General features: G+C 37.5%; 1 protein-coding gene across 1 annotated transcript in view; it reads left to right on the plus strand.

The window, feature by feature from the left end:
- The window catches only part of csmd3b (CUB and Sushi multiple domains 3b), a 554,961-nt gene that overhangs the window by 163,139 nt on the left and 372,943 nt on the right, over positions 1-18,879 (plus strand). The window contains exon 3 of the mRNA XM_055157096.1: positions 6,263-6,375. Coding sequence (XP_055013071.1) covers positions 6,263-6,375 — 113 coding nt within the window. The remainder of the gene's footprint in view (positions 1-6,262; positions 6,376-18,879) is intronic.

Consider the following 18,879-nt stretch of genomic DNA (forward strand, 5'->3'; position numbering starts at 1 on the left):
AGTGAATTTGAAAGTACAAATACACATTCACAAATGTAGTGAAGCAAAAGTATCCAATGTAAAATGTACTTACAAAAGTACAGTTACCTAAGATTTGTACTTAAGTACTTTACTTTTATTTTTGTACTTTGTTACCTTGTACGATGTGTTTATGATATGACACTCACAAGCTCCTTTTTGTTTGGGTAATACAATTTCAATGAAAAATAGTTAAAAGTTAGAACAATATTATGTCCACACAACTGTCACGAGAAAGTCAAGGTAATTAACTTTCTTTTATTTGTAATAAAAGAAAAGTAATTTTTGATTCAGTCTTTTAATCTTTGAAACTGCATAAGGTTATCTGACCTGTTTACCCTTGAAGATGATGAAAAGGAAAGAAAATGTGTTTATAATTTCTAGTTCATGTTTTTATATTTGAAAAGAAGACATGATTGAGTTATTGATTAAAATAAGATGATATACACTTCCCCGCTGCCCAGGCTTAGGTTGTTGTAATTTTTTTAGTCTTAAAATTTTGTTAAAAAACCATAATGTTCTTACAGTATTATATCTATCTGAGTATTTGTTGTAAAAAATTAAGGTAATATATTATGCAAAAATGTCTTTTGTGTGGCTTTAAATCATGTAATAATATTGTTACCTCCTCAAAAATATGTGTAACCCATCATTAGTCTGTCTACATCTCCAAAGCTCAGAATGCTCTTTTCCACCATGTGATGTCATGTCATGTTGTGGCAGTTTTCAACGCTGCCTCTTACCTTTAGTTCATTAGAGATCAGCAGTTCCAAGACTGAAATCATTCAAATGATTTTAGTGAGGGTGGATGGAGTTTAAAACCCATGGAGCACTTCCTCTATTACCAAATGACATCACAAGGCAGAACAGAGTATTTTTTTCTTTCGTTTGAGAGAACATACAACTTCAGTTTGTGAGGAAACAACATTATAACATAAATCATAAAATAAAGTAATATGGACCCTTTACTTAATGTGAAGTTTGTTGATGTTATTTTGATAATTTGAAACTTTTTTGACTTTTGAATATTCGGTCACAAACTCCTACAACCCAACTGTGGTTTGAGCAGTAATTTGCATATTACACCTCACTCATTTGATGTGTGAATTTTCATAGTGCCACAGCTCGGATGCATCAGCAGTCCTCTCGAGCTGTTAAACGTTTAATTCTGGGGATCTTAAAAAAATGCTATTTACAAAGTTGTAATTTAGCAAATCACACTGATTTGTTTAATGTTCATTTTCAGTCCTCTGCTTATGTTCTTTTTCGAAAGATTAAGTAAATGCACTGCGCCCATCACTGAAATAAATGTTACAAAATATAGTAATTTCCACTACCCATGCTTATGGTGAATTATTCATTGCTCACACATATTTGTGGTGAGGTTCTTTTGTAGCCACAGCTGCCCAGGGCAAACTCTTTCAGTAAACTTTATTTATCAGCAAGGGCAGCAATATCTAGGCACAGTTGCTCACACATCACAATATAATATCAAGAGCAAAAGTTCCAGGCACAGCTAAGGTACAAACAGAAAAGGCAGACCCCCCAGAAAAGCCACATAGTGCACCTTAAAATGCAACTGTAGAGATTAAAATTGCAATAATAAAATTAAAGTTTTAGTCTTTTAGCATGGGAACATTACAATTTGACAAAAATATTAGACCTTGGAAGAGAAATCATTGCCACCACTGAAAATGTTTTGTTTTTGTGGCAGGAAGCAAAAGGTGAGTGGTCCAAGGATCGAGGATTTGTGAGAAGTCCCCAGGCACATTTTCTCTTGTTGTGATATTTGACGAGATAAATAAAAACTGAATAATTAGTTCCAAAGTGTGCACAGGGTAACCAAGCGGAAAAGCTTATAGCAGCAGCAGAGGAGGTGAGGGTGAGGAGGTAATGGAATAAACAGCAAAGAGATGTCGTGATTACAGAGATGACAAAGGAAGTTCAAAATGGAGGATGGACTGAGCTGCGGAGGCAATAAGGATGAAATACAAAAGTTGCGATTAGAAGCATGTTTCCTTGAAGTTATTTTTGTTGAGTTTGGATAGCTAAAAAACACATCTAGACTTCAAACAAAATAGATTCTAATTAGTGACAGGTTTATACCAAAAATAAGCCCTTCGCACTATATTCAAGTTTATTTATACAGCGTGTTTACAACAACTTCAGCTTCCCAAAGTGCTTAAGATAACAGTAAATAGGACTGCAGTATTGTACAAAGCATAAATAACAGCACAATACATAAGAGAAGTAAACAAAAGAGCATAAACTAAAATGATAAGATGTCCTATTCTGTATTTTATTTGGCCAAATTTCAACAGATAAAATATATCGAGCGTTAAAGCAGGCCTATTATGCAAGAATCGACTTTTAAGAGCTTTCAACCATGTTAAAGTTGTTTCCCCTCCATTTACTCACCCAAAGTTGTATTTGGAGTGATTCATGCATGTTTGAACAATCTTAAATCGCTTATTTTCAAAATGATTTTTGCAGATCAGCCCCTGTTTTCACCACTGGCATACACCTTCTGCTCTGTTCTGCAACTGTATTTTCTTAATCGGTAGAACACGTACAATTCAGCAGTGTTGCAGAGCCATTTTGGTACGACTGGGAAAAAAATGAATTGTGGCTTTCTGGTGCATTGTTTGCCAAAGACTGGGTCGCGAGAGATTTTTTGAGGGTTGCTATGTCACAATCTGCATGTAGGGCTGCAATATACATATACATAAATCTTCAAGCACCCCACGCTCCTCACTTCTTCTCTGTGCACCTTCCCAGCTCCTCACTTCTTCTCCTTGTACCCCCTCCCCGCTCCTGATTTCTTCTCCTTGTACCCTTCCCGCTCCTCACTTCTTCTCCTTGTACCCTTCCCACTCCTCACCTCTTCTCCGTGCACCTTCCGCTCCTCACTTCTTCTCCGCACCTTCCCAGCTCCTCACTTCTTCTCTGTGCACCTTTCCTGCTCCTCACTTCTTCGCCGTGCACCTTCCCAGCTCCTCACTTCTTCTCCTTGTACCTCCCCGCTTCTCATTTCTTCTCCTTGTACCCTCCCGCTCCTCACTCTTCTCCGTGCACCTTCCCCGCTCCTCACCTCTTCTCCGTGCACTCTCCCCGCTCCTAATTTCTTCTCCATGCACCTTTCCCACTCCTCACTTCTTCTCCGTGCACCCTCCCCGCTCCTCACTTCTTCTCCTTGTACCCTTCCCGCTCCTCACTTCTTCTCCTTGTACCCTCCCGCTCCTCACTTCTTCTCCTTGTACCCTTCCCGCTCCTCACATCTTCTCCGTGCACCTTTCCCGCTCCTCACTTCTTCTCCATGCACCTTTCCCGCTCCTCACTTCTTCTCCGTGCATCTTTCCCGCTCCTCACATTCTTCTCCATGCACCTTCCCTGCTCCTCACCTCTTCTCCGTGCACCCTCCCCGCTCCTCACTTCTTCTCCATGCACCTTTCCCGCTCCTCACTTCTTCTCCATGCACCTTTCCCGCTCCTCACTTCTTCTCCATGCATGGAATGTCCACACCCTTCCCGCTCCTCACTTCTTCTTCGTCCACCCTCCCCACTGATCACCTCTTCTCCGTTTACAGAATCTCCGCGCATCCCCCATTTTCTGTGAGAACCACTGATTACTGTTTTTCATTGTTTAAAACTTGACTTATATTAATTGTTCAGAGAGACATGATCACTCAGTCAACAATAAAATATCTTCATTAATGTTCAATAATGGTCACAAATTTATTTTCTGATTTACGAATAATGTCTCTTGACTTGGGTCGTAAAGATTTGTGACTTTTAAAATATGGGTCCCCAGAAAAAAAGTTTGGTAAACTCTTCTCTCGTATGATCTGCATCTATCCATAGAAAAGGCCCACAACTTCACTGCTCTTTGTTGGGATTTATACTCATTCTACTGTTATAGCAGCCACAAGCACAATAGTCTTCTTTAATCATAAGGGTAAAATATAGAAGCAAATTATTCCTGGGTGAGTGAACTTTCTATCATTCTGAGACGCACAGTTAAAGTCTAGACACATTCGTGATGCTAGTAATAATATTGTGGCCTAATATAAAAGATTTACGTCATACTATTTGATCAGTTTTGTCAGCTTTAGCTCCACTTTCAACTCAGAAATGTATATAGGCACAATTGCTCTTCTCATACTTATATAATATAAGTATTGCGAAGGGCAGAGTACTGTGCTATAGACTGAAGACATACTCACAGTAAGACATACCCACAAAGTTAAGGTTATTTCAAAAAGAGCTAGAATTGGATGCATTGGTTTGGACCTGGGGTGAGGATTACAGAAGTTTAGAAAGCTTACTTTATGAATCCAGGAGAGGGGCAGTAGAAAAGGACAAAGGTGGTCCACCAACTACAGTCTGTGGCATATAGTTAAATGCCACTGAAGGAGAGAATCTGAACAGTGAAATGAATAGTCCGGGCTGGAGAGCCATGGGGAAGTCAAGGCGAAAGGAAAGAGCTGAAGGATATAGGAGAGACAGTAAGGACACGAGATCAAAGAGGGGAGCAGTCAGAGGAAGTAGCTGTGTTAGAATGGTAGCTCCCGGACAAGAAAAAAAAAAAAGTACTGCACCAAATTATAGAAGCTCTAACCATACATAACAATCCTATAGTCAGTTTGAGCCCAGTAAATGTGAAAACACACGTGGACAGCACAGATTTGACTCCTAAACTGTAAGGGAATTGAAGTAATTTATCTTCCACGTACATCTCAGTTTTACATGGACACACAAAAGCTATATTCACACCATGATCTTCTCTTGGCATAAAATTGGCACACCACTATCTAAATTGTGGCATATTCCTGACTAACCGGTGCCTACTGGCCTTCGTAGTCTCACCACACTTGCTTTATAAACCTCCTCCTTTTCCGGAAGCATAGTCAAGGGGTTTGAGCACTCAAAGATCATACTATGTTCTCTTTTGAAATCATACTATGTTGACTTTTCAATCCTCACGGGCCCCAATTATTGATGATAAATAAACTTCTCCTGCATAAGACATCCAGTTGGTCTCCATCCTTTTGCTTCTACCCTTTCTTGGACAAGCTGAAAACTTCGACAGCATAAACGTTTCTGGGTTTGGTCTGCGTTGTGTAACCTTTCTGTTGATGCTGCTACCTGTTTGTTTCCATGGAGCTATCACTGCTTTGCCTGGAATATTCCACAATATGGCATGAAAGTTATGTATTACATTTATTCCGTTACAGTTGTTGTATTTGCTCCAAAAATCTTGAAAAGCATGAATTCTTACTGTGAGTGTGCTTGCATCTCCATAGTTCTAATATGTAAATTGAGATTCATCATGGCATACTCTGGAACTTTCCAAACAAATTAATAATATATCCTTCGAAACAAGCTGTCTGTTGAACCATAGACTGTATATATAAATTAGTTTAGTTTAGTTTAGTTATTTATGAGACAGTGACAGTGCAATATCTACATTAATCTTAACAGGAGAGGTGCATTGGACCAGGTTCAAGTGCCAGTACTAGTTTCGACCTGTAGTCCCTGGGCAGGTCGATGTTAAAGTTCATAAAATCAAACATACAAAAATAGAATGTCTTTATAATGACCGGAGCATCATAACAATTCTGTATCCTCATTTACACCCAGTTCTCTCAGCAGATGGACATAGCTAACCCATGAGCCACCACTCTCCAGGTAGGAAGTGAGCATGGGGACACTTCCAGCTCCACTGACTCTGGCTCCAATTGACTTTACATTGAAAACTTGTCACCACTCTCTCTGTAACAGCTGCAGCGAGCCTCATGATTTTACTCTTAAAATATTCGCTCTACATGATCATGGTGTTTTTATTTCGCTCTTTTGTCCGTAAATAAATTCCTATTCCTAATATAGAAGTCTTTTCCAAATTATCCCGTATAAACCGCCCCTAAAAGCTTCATCTGATTGGAGCCAAGCGCTGTGGGTAATGTAACACTCACTTAGTCTATTTCTTTATACCGTCTATGGGTTGAATGAAGAGATATACATAAATGGGTATTTTTATTCAGTTCAATATGACTTTTTCAAATGGCAAACTTTGAGTAATGGATTCCATGTGTTCACTGAGATTATATATACAATATGAACATCTTCTATAATAAATAATGAAGACGAGTTTTAATGGTGCAATGATCCTTAACAAAACTTGCATACAAAAATGGATTTCTGAACAGGCAGTCTTAAAAATAAATGTTTGTTTTTTGTTTCCACAGGCTGACTGGGTTCCAGGTTCCCACGCCGGTCACGAGTACAGGGAACGTCTTCTCTCTCAGACTGACCAGTGACTTCGCCGTCTCTGCACACGGCTTCAAACTCAACTATGAAGGTCAGAAAATCTCTTTATACACTCTTATACATCTGAGTCTAAACTTGTTCCCATTTGGAATCCAGGCTGCACCACTTAAATTCCCCCTTTGACATTTCACATCCTCAATCTATAGATCCTTTTTCCATCTCAGGGTCATGTGATATATTCAGTCCACTTCTCTGAAATGGCCATTTTCTTTCAGCAAGTCTGTCATGTAGTGAACCCAATCTACACTTTTTGACTCCTTGACACCGCAACAAAGGGGAGGACCTGCTAATGGCTGACAAGTCTATCCTTTTTCCCTTCAAATAGACGTCTGTCAAACCCTCGACCAGGAGTAGGCCCTGAAATCAGAGCACTCTCCGACAGGCTTTTATGATGAATTGAGATTCCTCTGTATTTGATGCATAGAGGTGCTGTAGTGACTTTTTTTTTTTTCTTAAAGCTTAAAATTATAACTCGGGCTGGTACCGAAATTCGGGTCCAAGAAGGAACCTACTGAAAACGTCCTGTAAGTACTGATACCGAAAGCTAGACTGCATAAAGTTATCCATAGTCCTCTTCCTTCGTCCTGGCAAAAAAGTAAAGTTATTTGTCAAAACAAAAAGCAGGTGTTCCAAGTGCTACCTTTAATATAAAATGCCATATGCTGCGAAAACAAAAGTGAAACTGAGTTATAACTGAACATGGGATATTCCAGTACTATATTTTAAATGTTAACATAGTTATAACATAATTCAAGGCTTGAAAGTATATAGAGTATTTTCTTATTTATATTGGCCATTAATTTACATAAGATAATGCACAGGCAGAGAAAAAAGAACCGTGCAGGAACCGGTAAGCAGGTATCATTAAAGTACTAGTATTGAAAAAGTCAAACCATACCCAGCCCCGATTACGACGCACAGTAACTAGACCACAAACAGAACGTAATCAAATCATGATTAATTTGTCAAACATTTTAAAATGAAAAATTGCATATCTACAATTCAGTTAAATAAAATAGGCTTAAAATATTGCACTAAATCTTGTACCATGAAAGTGATAATATTGCACTGTGACAACATGCATGCATATATGTTATCCATGCATGTTTGAGTAATCTAGTGATCTCCCCCAGGCCCTATTCGAACCCTTCTTATAGTTTGCAGTACAATTCTGTTCAATGCTCAGTCCACAAACCTGCTCTCATATGACAATTTAGCATAAATTTACAAAAGCGTGATACAAAACAATAAACTACAACTTCACAAACCTGATGTGATGTGCAGTAGGTTCATGAGCTAAATGCACGCCATTTGTTTTGTGATAGCGTTGTGAATGGAGGGGGATGTCAGAGCATAAAATAGAAAATGTAATCTTTATAAAGCATATTGATAGGTTGTTTTCAAATTGGTTTGCGAATATTTCAAAATAATAAAAGGTGACATGGTGATCTAAATATGTTATGTGTTAGCAATCAATAAATACTCCTTCTTTAAGTTAAATGAGAACACTAGTCTATCATATCCACGTTAATCTCTCCAAAGGTCCTGCACGAGTCACCTGTAAATGCCAAACAGATACAGACCCAGACTCAACCTTTGCTCTCTGTCCAGACCTTATCAATCACGGTACTTCATTCTTATCCAGCGTTAGCACAAGTGGCCCTCTTCTTCTCCCAACAGTTAAAATTAGAACTGCAGAGTATCAGCCGTGCGTCCTGTGTGCACTAAAGAGATCAGATTAGAAGGGAAAATCTTTGATGTCCTCAGTGAGGCAGTTAGTTCCGCAGCGTAGAGACAGAGATAATGCTGTCTACCGGGGGGCACACATACATAAGACTGAACAAACCAACAGAACAAATAAGAAAACAATTATGCAGTTCACCGCTATTGACTAAACAGATAATGCACGCAGCTCAAGGTGACAGTCCTATCTGACCTTCAGTGACGGTGAAGGCGCAGTACCACATTAAAGTGAATATTTACAGATCGTGTTGCCATATTAAAGGCATTATTACAGGCTCTGGATTTAGCAGATGTTTAGTCTCAAGTATGGACTTCTTAAGGCGCATTGTGCAACTTTTCTGGTGAAGGGTCAGTCAGATACGTTGCAATGTTTTAAATGCTTTGTCTGGAAGGTGTTAAACCTTTCTATCAACTTGTAGACCAAACCAGACCAAGTTACGGGTCAGATCTGTGGAGAGGCGTCCCCACTCACAGTCAGAATATCTGTTTTTTTTTTTGGTATTTTTGAGCTATAAAACCACCTGTAATTGAATATGTAAGGTAGAACTGCTTAATGTCATACTGTGGAACATTCCAGGCAGAGTAATGACATATCCATAGAAAAACACAGGTGACGGACACCAAACAAAAATTTACGCAGTGCACCTTTAACTTTAACTAAGTTTTTGTCATTTTATGGTCATTAGATAAACTAAACTGTCACATTTGTGTTAGTAATATTCTTACATGGTCAGCCACTTTTATACCATGTTTCAAACACATTATAGTCTGGAGCCATTTCTTGTCTCCTCAATTTTTATGGCCATGATTGACAGGTGGAAAAACAAATCAGAAACGCATGGTCCGTTTGTGCCAAAACAAACATGGCGGCTTACAAGTTTTTTCTGCAGAATTCGGAAGTGAAGCCCTAAACACTATGAGACTAAGGTCAAGTAAGTTATATGCAGTATTTTGTTCTAAATATTATAAAAATGATTAACAGAAGATATATTCTGTAATTGTACAAAATAAGGACAGTTGTGTGACGCACAGGGTTAGACCTTGTTGCATTCCAATAGAAAGCAGGAGACAAGTATTATTCTGCTGTTGTAAATGAATGAAGTCTTTTATTTTTCCACTTTAAAAGTATGCTTTGTACTGTTTTGAGACAAGAATAAGTATGTTTTATGTTTCTTGTTTGTGTTAATGTCTTTAAAGGGCCCATATTACACTTTTTTTAATCTATGTTGTAATGTTTCCTCATCAGCTGTGTTTTTTTTTTTTTTTCATTCACACATGTTTAACACACAAATCCTGCATATTTAGTCTGTTCTTCTTTTAGGCAGAAAACACCCTGTGCCACTTTGTGATGCCATGTGGTAATACAGGAAGTGCTCCACTGTGTTTTTAAATTCCATACACATTCACAAGAACCATTTGGATGATTTAAAGGGACAATTTGGAATTTTGGACATAGGACCTCATTTCCTAGTGAGCCAGAGTGTTGGAGACATGTGGAGACACATTTGTAAATATTCCATCCAGTCCTTGTATTTGCAGAGGTCGCTGGTGCTAGGCTAGTGCATGTCAATGGCCATAGTTAGCCTGCCACTAAAAACAGGCTTACCCACTCCACAAAACACCCAAAGCAAATATGTTATAACACCAGACTGTCGATGTGAATGTCTGTGTAAAACCAACCTTGCATTTCAAGAATTTACGTCTAAGCAGCAGCAAGTTGTACTTCCTGATAGAAAGCTTGGCAGCGGCAGACAGATATTTGACAAAATAGTCCCTCAGCATGCGTTGATTCATGCGATGCAAGGTTAGTTTTATTTCAAACATTATTCTATCAACACAGACATTTACATTGATAGTCTGGTGTAATAATAGATTTGCTTCAGCTGCTTTGTGGAGTGGGTAAGACCGTTATATATATAAAAAGTGTCTCCACACATCTCCAACACTCTGGCTCACTAGTTAATGAGGTCCTATGTCCAAAATTTTGAGCTGTCCCTTTAAGCCCTGGAATTTCCAATCTTTTCTAAACAAAATGTTAAAAGTAGCTGTTAACTTGAAAACTACCTCTTCATGACATCACAATTTGGAACAGAACATTTTGAGCTTTGGAAATTTAGACAGACTAATAAGAAAGTGTTACTCAAACATGTGTGAATGAAACAAAACTACTTCAGGTTTGTTTTTGAGAAGGTAATCATTTTTGCATAATATAGAACCTTTAGTGCTAATGGCGCCTTTTAAAGAATAAACAAAATAGTAAACACTCCTGTATATGAAAATGTCATGCCATTTGCTTTGCTATTTCAGTATACTGTGTGTTTTTTGTATGGATTGACACATTTCTCATGCCTGGAAACATGTTAATTAACTCTTTCTTACTTAACTTCTTCACAGCTCTATTTCTCACATACTGTCTACCATTTCTTCCTGTCCTTAGGCACCATGTACTGCCAGTTTATTTACATTGTTGCATAACTCATTAGTCACAGCTGGTCTCAACTGAAAATAGCCGTTTGTCTGATCCTCGGCATCCCTCCTGGACCTCATTTCTGCTCTGTACATAGTTAGCATCTTTCTGTGTATATATAGTCTGCAATCTACAATGTGACAATATCGCTGATTGCAGAAAGAGCTCCTGTCTGCTCGCACGCTGTGTCCGGGCATGTGGGTCCAAGCAGTTGTCTCAGATTATAGTCACTGGCAACTTTTCTCAGTGCGTCTGACCATGTGGCGTCTGCAAAATAGAAGGGGTTTTCTGTGAGGGTATCCAGGGATTATCTGAAGGGTCCCTGCTGTAAAAGACACCGGGCAGTTGGAATTGGCGCAGGGTCGAAGGGGGGCGGACGTCATACAGCCAAGATATACTTGGCAAAAATAAAAGGAGACATTATGCTCATCATTTGTGTCTTTTCCATGTTCAGAACCAGTAGCCACACAACAGCCCGGGTGGAAAATGTAGAAAGCGAGAAGGCTTTTTGGAAATGGACTAATCCGCTTTAGCTTGGATGTGTTTTGGCCAGTCATTCTTCAGCCCATGTAATCCCAGTGACTAAGATCACATTGGAGAGGCTTCAGTTACAGAGACTATTGTCTTACTTTATGCAGCAAAAAATTTAAAATGTCGGGAGGCATTTGCTTCAACATGAAGATGACCTGGTTCATGAAACAATGAAAATAGCTGTAAAAAGTCACCAAATGTCTCCCAAGTATATTCATGGGTTTCAGCTTTCTCTTATAGGTGACGTTTTGATGACTTTTACCATTGAAAAGATATAATATTTAGTTTTGAATTGTCAATTGCTATGACCCCAATTTGTCATCACTCTGAAATCCATGGAAATGCATATCTTCCTTGTCAAAGAACCAGCACTATCTTTAAGGCTATTTGTTACAGGACACAAAGTTATGAGTTAAATTCTGGCTGCTGAATGTCTCTCCCACTCTCCCACCCCTTTTTCATCTTGTAAAAATAAACAACATTCAAACAGTAAGAACAAAACAAGACAGTGGGGGCAGATAAACAGATATAACGACTTTATACAAAGTCAGGTCTTCTTGTCTTTACATACCGCAACCATTTTGACCAATAGGTTTCAAATATGTCACTTTGTAACTTCAACCTCCCACCCCTTTTTCACACTATATTGACCTGTCAAATAAAGCCTACAGGTCAAAAATTGCAATTTAAAGTCTGCGCATTGTTTTGATCTTAGCTATATAACAGAATATGACACACTGTCTCTTCTTAAAGTTGTATTTCTTTGACCAACCTTCTCATGGGTTTCAGCTTCCTTTTAAATGCAGCACATCGTGGACCATTTTCTCACTCAAAACTTCAAAAGATATCATTTTTAACTGTTAGTTGCTAGCCCAAATTTTTTCTGAAAAGTAATTCTGAAACTCATGGATATCCTTGTGCTTCACCTGTCACTATTTCCCCACATAAATATATATTCTTTATAGGCTTATTTTTCAAAGAATTTATTCGCCAATTTCACTCAAAGCATTCTGTGTGTTTTCCTGGATATATTTGTGTGATAAAATGTTCACGTTCTCTTCTGATGCTGTGGTGTCTACTACTCAGTGTCTGTACTGTCAAGATTGATGTTTGTTTAAGCATCATTACGGTTCAGTTCAAGAACATAGCACATGGACCTCAGGGACACCACCAATAGCCTCTGGGATTTCAGCTCCCACCTGAACAGGAACTGCCTATGGACATTAACTCAAGGAAACAAGTTCGTATGACCCCAACTCAATGACCACTCACTATCACAAATTCACTTGACAAATGAAATATATAGAACTGAAAATATTTATTCTGAGGTTTAAAAAATGGTGGCAAGAGGCAGGGCGGAGGTACAGTGAATGCCATTGGATTTGTATGCACTCTTCTCTGTAGGAGCCCCTTTGAAGTGATTGTTAGACTCCTTAAGCATTTCTTCCTGGGTCTTAGAAGACTGTCAGGTCATAACTTATTCAGACCGCAGCACATACCATACAGTGTGAGTGTATATATGTGTGTATGTGCCTAGAAAGAGGAGAGTGATGTATTATTTAGCATGATGTCAGGGGCAGTTTGATATTGTGCTGATGAGACGGAATCACGAATCATTGCTACACGTATACACATGACCAGGCACACACAGACACACACACACACACCCCAACACAGACACATACACACACAAAGACACACACACACACACACACACACAGACATGCATACACACATACACACTTGGAATATCTACTAGTCCATTGTTGAAGGTGGTGTTGTACATCTTAGATTGATTTCACCTTCCAATCCTACACCTTGACTGTCTATCATAAAATTACCTCAAACAACTGGGGGAATCCATATCTTACACACTCAGCCTGTATGTTTTTATGAATGTTATGTTTAACAAATAGAGTTGTCATAAATAGATGCTCAGATACACATTAATATGACTAAATTTGTCTTTTCCTGAATAGTTTTAGATTGCATTTGATCCAGGACAAGTAAGAAACAGCTACTATTTTATGTTGAAAATGACTCTTACAAAAGTGCGCTTTTTTAATCAATGTGATATTTAAATCAATGTGAAGTGTCAAGTATTGTCTCAGGATTTGTGAGCTCTGTGTTTGTGAGAAAGAATATCCCCCTGAGACAATAAAGTCTAAAAGTCAAAAGTCTTACTTTTTTATTATTATTATGGCACTATATAGCAGGACTGCCAGGTCCATCTCTAGAAGATATAGAAGCCTATAAATCTAATGCATTCATTGTTTAAATGCATCTGCAACAAAAGCCTCTCTCTCTCTTCAGAGCTGATCAGTGCCAAACCTGCTTCATTGTAAGAACTTTCACAATATATTTTCTCTTAAGAAATTGCAATCATTAATTTATTCTTCTCGGAAAATTGTTCTGCCACAACCCACTGAAACTGGTTTGCAAGTAAGTTGTTCAATCTTGGGAACACTATTGCTTGGCACATGGTGTACTGTTTAAAACCAACAGGAGACGGGTTTTCTTTAGAGAAAACTTTAAAATTACAACAACATAATTTTAAAAAATGTATTGGTGTAAGCTTTTAGCATGCAGACAGGTCTTGGGCAAGTATAATGTGACAGCAGTCTATATCTTTGTTTGCTGCTTTGAAATATGCACATTTTACACAGGTTAGTTGCATTTTCTGTGAGCTTCTAAACCACATCTTGCTGGGTTCAATGAAATGGCTCCAATTTGAGGAAAGCATTTACAAGTCTTTTCTTCACAATATAGGATTTATATCTTTGTTATTGTTAGCCTGAAGCCACATAGAAAATCCTATAGCGCATGTCCCTACATATCGCATATGGCATGTAAATATTATGGAAGACATGCAAAGCCTCTCTTAGTTTACTCAAAGAAGCAGAGATGTGTGTTGTGTCCTGTCATGGCTTAACCTCTGGGTATAAAATCAAAGTAGCTGTTTGTGCTTCATACCGAGCCATTCAGCACAGCCCCGCACATGAATGTGCATTACTCACTCGCTCATAAACACATGGAAACATCCAAGAGCAGATCCGCAGTCGTGTGCAGGATACAAGGCTATACACACAGACACTCACTGCTCCCTGATGTGCAACATGGAGCAAAACATGCTCTTCAGCTGAGAACACACTACCAATGTGACTAACAAGTCAGCGGAGATTTCACTGGCTCCTCTCAGACTTTGTTTTCGTGCATCTTCAGAGCTCCCTACAATGTTGTTTTTCTTTAGTGGATACTACTACTATTGAATGACCCTGTGTAACAATAAAAGTCTGATTTTATGACTTTTTATTGTTTAAGTATAAATTAAACACATACATAATGCAAACAAAGCAAGCAGAACAACTTTCATTGCCGTTGTCTCAAGGTTTTTCAACTTAGAAATCCACATCTTTTCACTTGCAATTTTTTTGGACTAATTAACCAAGGTACATTAACATTAAAATTCATAGCTATTTATGCATTCAGTGAAATTCTAAAATACAGAAAGTACTGGGGAAAATGAAACATGAAAATGATTTTTTTGAGAGTAACACTGGAGTTATTTTAGTATTAGACCAGAAAAGTTTTTGCAAAATGTAGTGAATGCCTTTTGGGGGTGACTTAGTTTGTACCAGTGCGCTTTTCATGGGTGTTTGGATATCATAAATAGGCTGTTCATGATAACTGCGAGTAATGAGTTATCGTTTCATACATGACATGGAATGAAAATTTTTAGAGGTCAAAATCTATGGCGAGGTTTGAGTTGATGAGAGCTGAATTATGAACTTCTGTGACTCAATATAAATACAAACTGACTACTTAATTGTTTTATTCTGTCATTATTGTCATTATTGCAGTTCATATAAATATATATATTTTAAATCATATGTATCGTATCGTAATTCTGCTTTAAGGTTTGGTTTATATCATTGTTTATCTTTAGAGATGTAACAATATCCAAATCTGTCGATACGATATTATCACGATATGCATCTCACGATACAATATTTATAGCAATATTTTGGAGAGGCTGATATAGCAGTAGGTTGGACGCTTTTTTACTTTTAAAATACTCTGACAAAAATTTGATGTGAATTATTACTGTCATAAATCTAAGAAGTCAAGCAAAAAACATATAACTTCATGTTGTCTGCGCTGAAATGAATCATGGGATATGTAGTTCCTGATATTTATTAGCTATTGCTACTATAAAACCATACATTTAAAAAAAGGAACTTGTAATCTGATATATATTCAGACCGCCCATGATATTATTGTGAGACTTTTGACAATACAATATCACAATATTTCAGTAATTATTACATCACTATTTATCTTCTATATTTACTTCACACATAAAAAATGTTTGTTGTGACAGGCTTAACCATGAATCACACTGTGATACTCTAACAGAACCACCTTCCCCTATTTAAAGACATTTACTACACTTACCACTTAGTTTGTGTCTCTTTGTGTCAGTCACTTTGATTTGGACGAGTATGTGTCTGACTTTGTGTGTGTTGAGACAATCAGTTACTGTTTAGTTTAGTTTAGTTCTGTTTTGTGTCTCCATTTAGTTGTCACTCGATTCTGTTTGTATGGTGTATGTGACTTGGTTTTTGTTTTGTTTTGTGGGTCTGTAGTTTTTAATAGGCCTACGTGGCTAGTTTTCAGAGACAAAATCATTATTCGTTATTTATTAAATTTTCTTAGTTAGGTTAGATTTAGATCCCTTTGATTCAATTTACCTTTACATTCCTATTTAATAAATTATCACTTTATTTAACCATTTTTCAGCTTGGTTTTGGTTACCATTCTCACCCTAGCGAGCTTGGTCTTAAAAGTGGTGGAGGCTGAGGATGCTCTGCTGTTTATCACAAAAACCTGAGATGGCTGACAATCTCCAGTCATTTACCTGTCCTCCTCCTCCTCTCTCCATCACACTGACACTCACCTAAATTCATTCATCTATTTTGTGCAGGTCAAACAGCCCCATGACCAAGGTCAGCCTAAATGAGCCACAAGAGTACAGTATGCTTTGTCATTTTATATTAGAAAACTGAAAATGATGGACTTTTGTTGCATGTAGGCCTGTCACTTTAACAAATTTAGAAAAATGATATATTACTCCAGAGATATATTGCGATAAACGATAATATTGAAACTACTTTATGACACTGATTAAGATTAAAATAACGCAGGATAAAGTTGGCAAGTTTTCTTCTTAACACAGAGTATCATTAAAATCCATGAGGTGCAACTAATGAATGAACAGAATGAAGCAATAATTAGCCATTAAAGTGACTTATTCAACTCTCCACAGATCACAAAATTACAAAAAAATATCTTCTCACAAAGAAATTGTACCCACAATAAATCTTGAAGCCCAAAATACATTGATCCAGCTTTCATGAATTGAAGTCTATATAGTAATTATTATGGCAGGCCTAGTTTAGTTTTCTTCAGATATTTTTTACTTGAAGGTGCACTGTGTACTTTTCTGGTGAAGAGTTCAAGAAATGCTTTTCTTCATGGAGATGTTATTACTTTTGGTCAGATATGTGGATCATGTCAAAGCAAACAAAGCAATAACATCTCCATGGAGAAAAGTATTTGACAAACCCTTCCCCAGAAAAATTACACAACGCTCTAGGGGTGTAATAATAATAAAAATATCGTGATATCATATTGTCAAATGTCTCTCAATAATATCCTGGGCCATCACAATATATCGAATCACAAGTTTCTTTGCTTAAATTAAGAGTTATGGTGCAGCAATAGCTAAAAAAACAAGGGAACTACATCGACCATGATCCTTTGCGTTTTCATACAAACTACATGAAGAAATAGCAGTTCTTAGCACTTTTACATCTTAGTTCTTCGAATTAAGTCTTGTCAAGGCATTTTCCACAAAATATCGCAATAAATATCGTACCATGAGATGTATATCGTAAAAATATCGTAACGTGAGATTTGGATATCGTTACATCCCTATAAATGTAAAAAATGTCATCAAAACTTGAAATACATTGAACAATACTAAATAATAATTAATTCTATACTTCTGTGCTATAAATACATTCTATCTGAGTAACTAAAGTAAAGTAAATTATATTAAGATGTTTTTCGTTGAGGCTATAGGGGCCCCAAACAGTGTACAGTCCGTGCCACGCCCTTAATGCTGCCTCTGACCAAAAGCACTGCAGTAAATAAATGCGCTGTCTTTTCTTTTTTGTCACTGTAGCTCCTTTATTTGTACATTCCTTCGCAACATAAAGCCCTTGCATGTATAGTTTGTATGTCCCTATGGTGATGTCTCCCTCTCTTTGGCATTCTTGTAGTAGCTGTCTGCATTGCTGTCTTTCTGGCCTGTTTCTCTCCCACACTGTCTATATGGCTCAGCAAACATATTTAGCTCCTACAGCACACAGGGCGCTGGGTAAATATGTGTGAGCCAATGCATCCGTACTGCATGGCTTGGCGTCATACATTCACAATGAGAAACTGTATGTGAGGTGGGTCCCTATAGAGATGAAACGTTACAGACCTGGACACAAGACAATGGATTTTATATGAGGTGTTGAATATATATGCGCACCAAGGTTTCACACCGTGCATCGTATACTGTACAGTATTTGCATATCCCCTGGTCTAGCCCATGTATAATTTTATATGGTTTGAATACTGTGAAGAAATAACATATAAAGCAGTGCATGGAGCAAGTAAGCAGTGACGGAAGTGGGACTCAGTTTTGCAAAAGTACTGAAACTTTAATTAAGTGAAAGTGTTGCATACAAATGTACTGTAGTGTGAATTATATTACACTATTTTCTGATCTGTGTTACTTGTAATTTTGTTTCCTCATCAAAAACATACCTGGAGTTGTGTTTTGTTTCATTCACCCATTTAACACACATATCCTGAATATTTAGGCAGTAATACTCTCAAACAGGAAACACTCTGTTCCACCTTGTGATGTCAGGTGGTAATACAGGGTTTTTAAACTCCATCCTCACTACTATCATTTTGATAATTTAAGCCCTGGGATTTCCATTCTCTACTAAACAAAAAAGTAAAAGGCATTTGTTAACTTGAAAACTACCACTTTATGATATCATGAGGTGGAACAGAGCATTTTGAGATTTGGAGATGTAGACAGAGTAATAATAGTTACTCAAACATGTGTGAGTGAAACAAAACACTACTCCAAGTATGTTTTTGAGGAGGTAACAACACATAAACTTACAAGAGTAAATTTTTCGTCATACAGGACTTTTAAAGGTGCAGTGTGTGTTGCAGATCTTTAGGTACAGAAACAATTCAGGTTGTCTTTTCCACAAGGGGATATTTATTATGAAGCCACAAAAAAGTTAAACCAGCTACAACAGCTCCTGCTCTCATCCCGTGCCTAGCTGTGGTAAAAACACACTCTAGTCTAGTTCGAGGCATACGAACAAAACCAAATGCACCTTAAAACAACAATGTTCAGAATTTAAAACAATAACACCATAAAAACAATAGGGGGTGTCAGTGAACCTCAAAACAGTTAATGTTTACATTAATTCACAACAATCATCTGTAACTGTAAATTAATTAATGAGGTCTTTCATACATCAATCATCTATAACTGTAAATGAATTAATCAAGTCTCTCACATGTGTAACTTCCAATGCTTTTCTTTATTGAGACGTTATTGTCATAGAACAGGGGTGTCCAACCTTTTTCCTCTGGCAAGCTACTTTTATAAAACAAAGATGACAGAGAGCTATTCATTTTAGCGGTCACAAGAAA

Source organism: Boleophthalmus pectinirostris, unplaced genomic scaffold (genome assembly GCF_026225935.1).
Source record: "Boleophthalmus pectinirostris isolate CB_2022bp ecotype Guang Dong unplaced genomic scaffold, ASM2622593v1 HiC_scaffold_21, whole genome shotgun sequence".
In the NCBI taxonomy this organism is placed as follows: domain Eukaryota; kingdom Metazoa; phylum Chordata; class Actinopteri; order Gobiiformes; family Gobiidae; genus Boleophthalmus; species Boleophthalmus pectinirostris.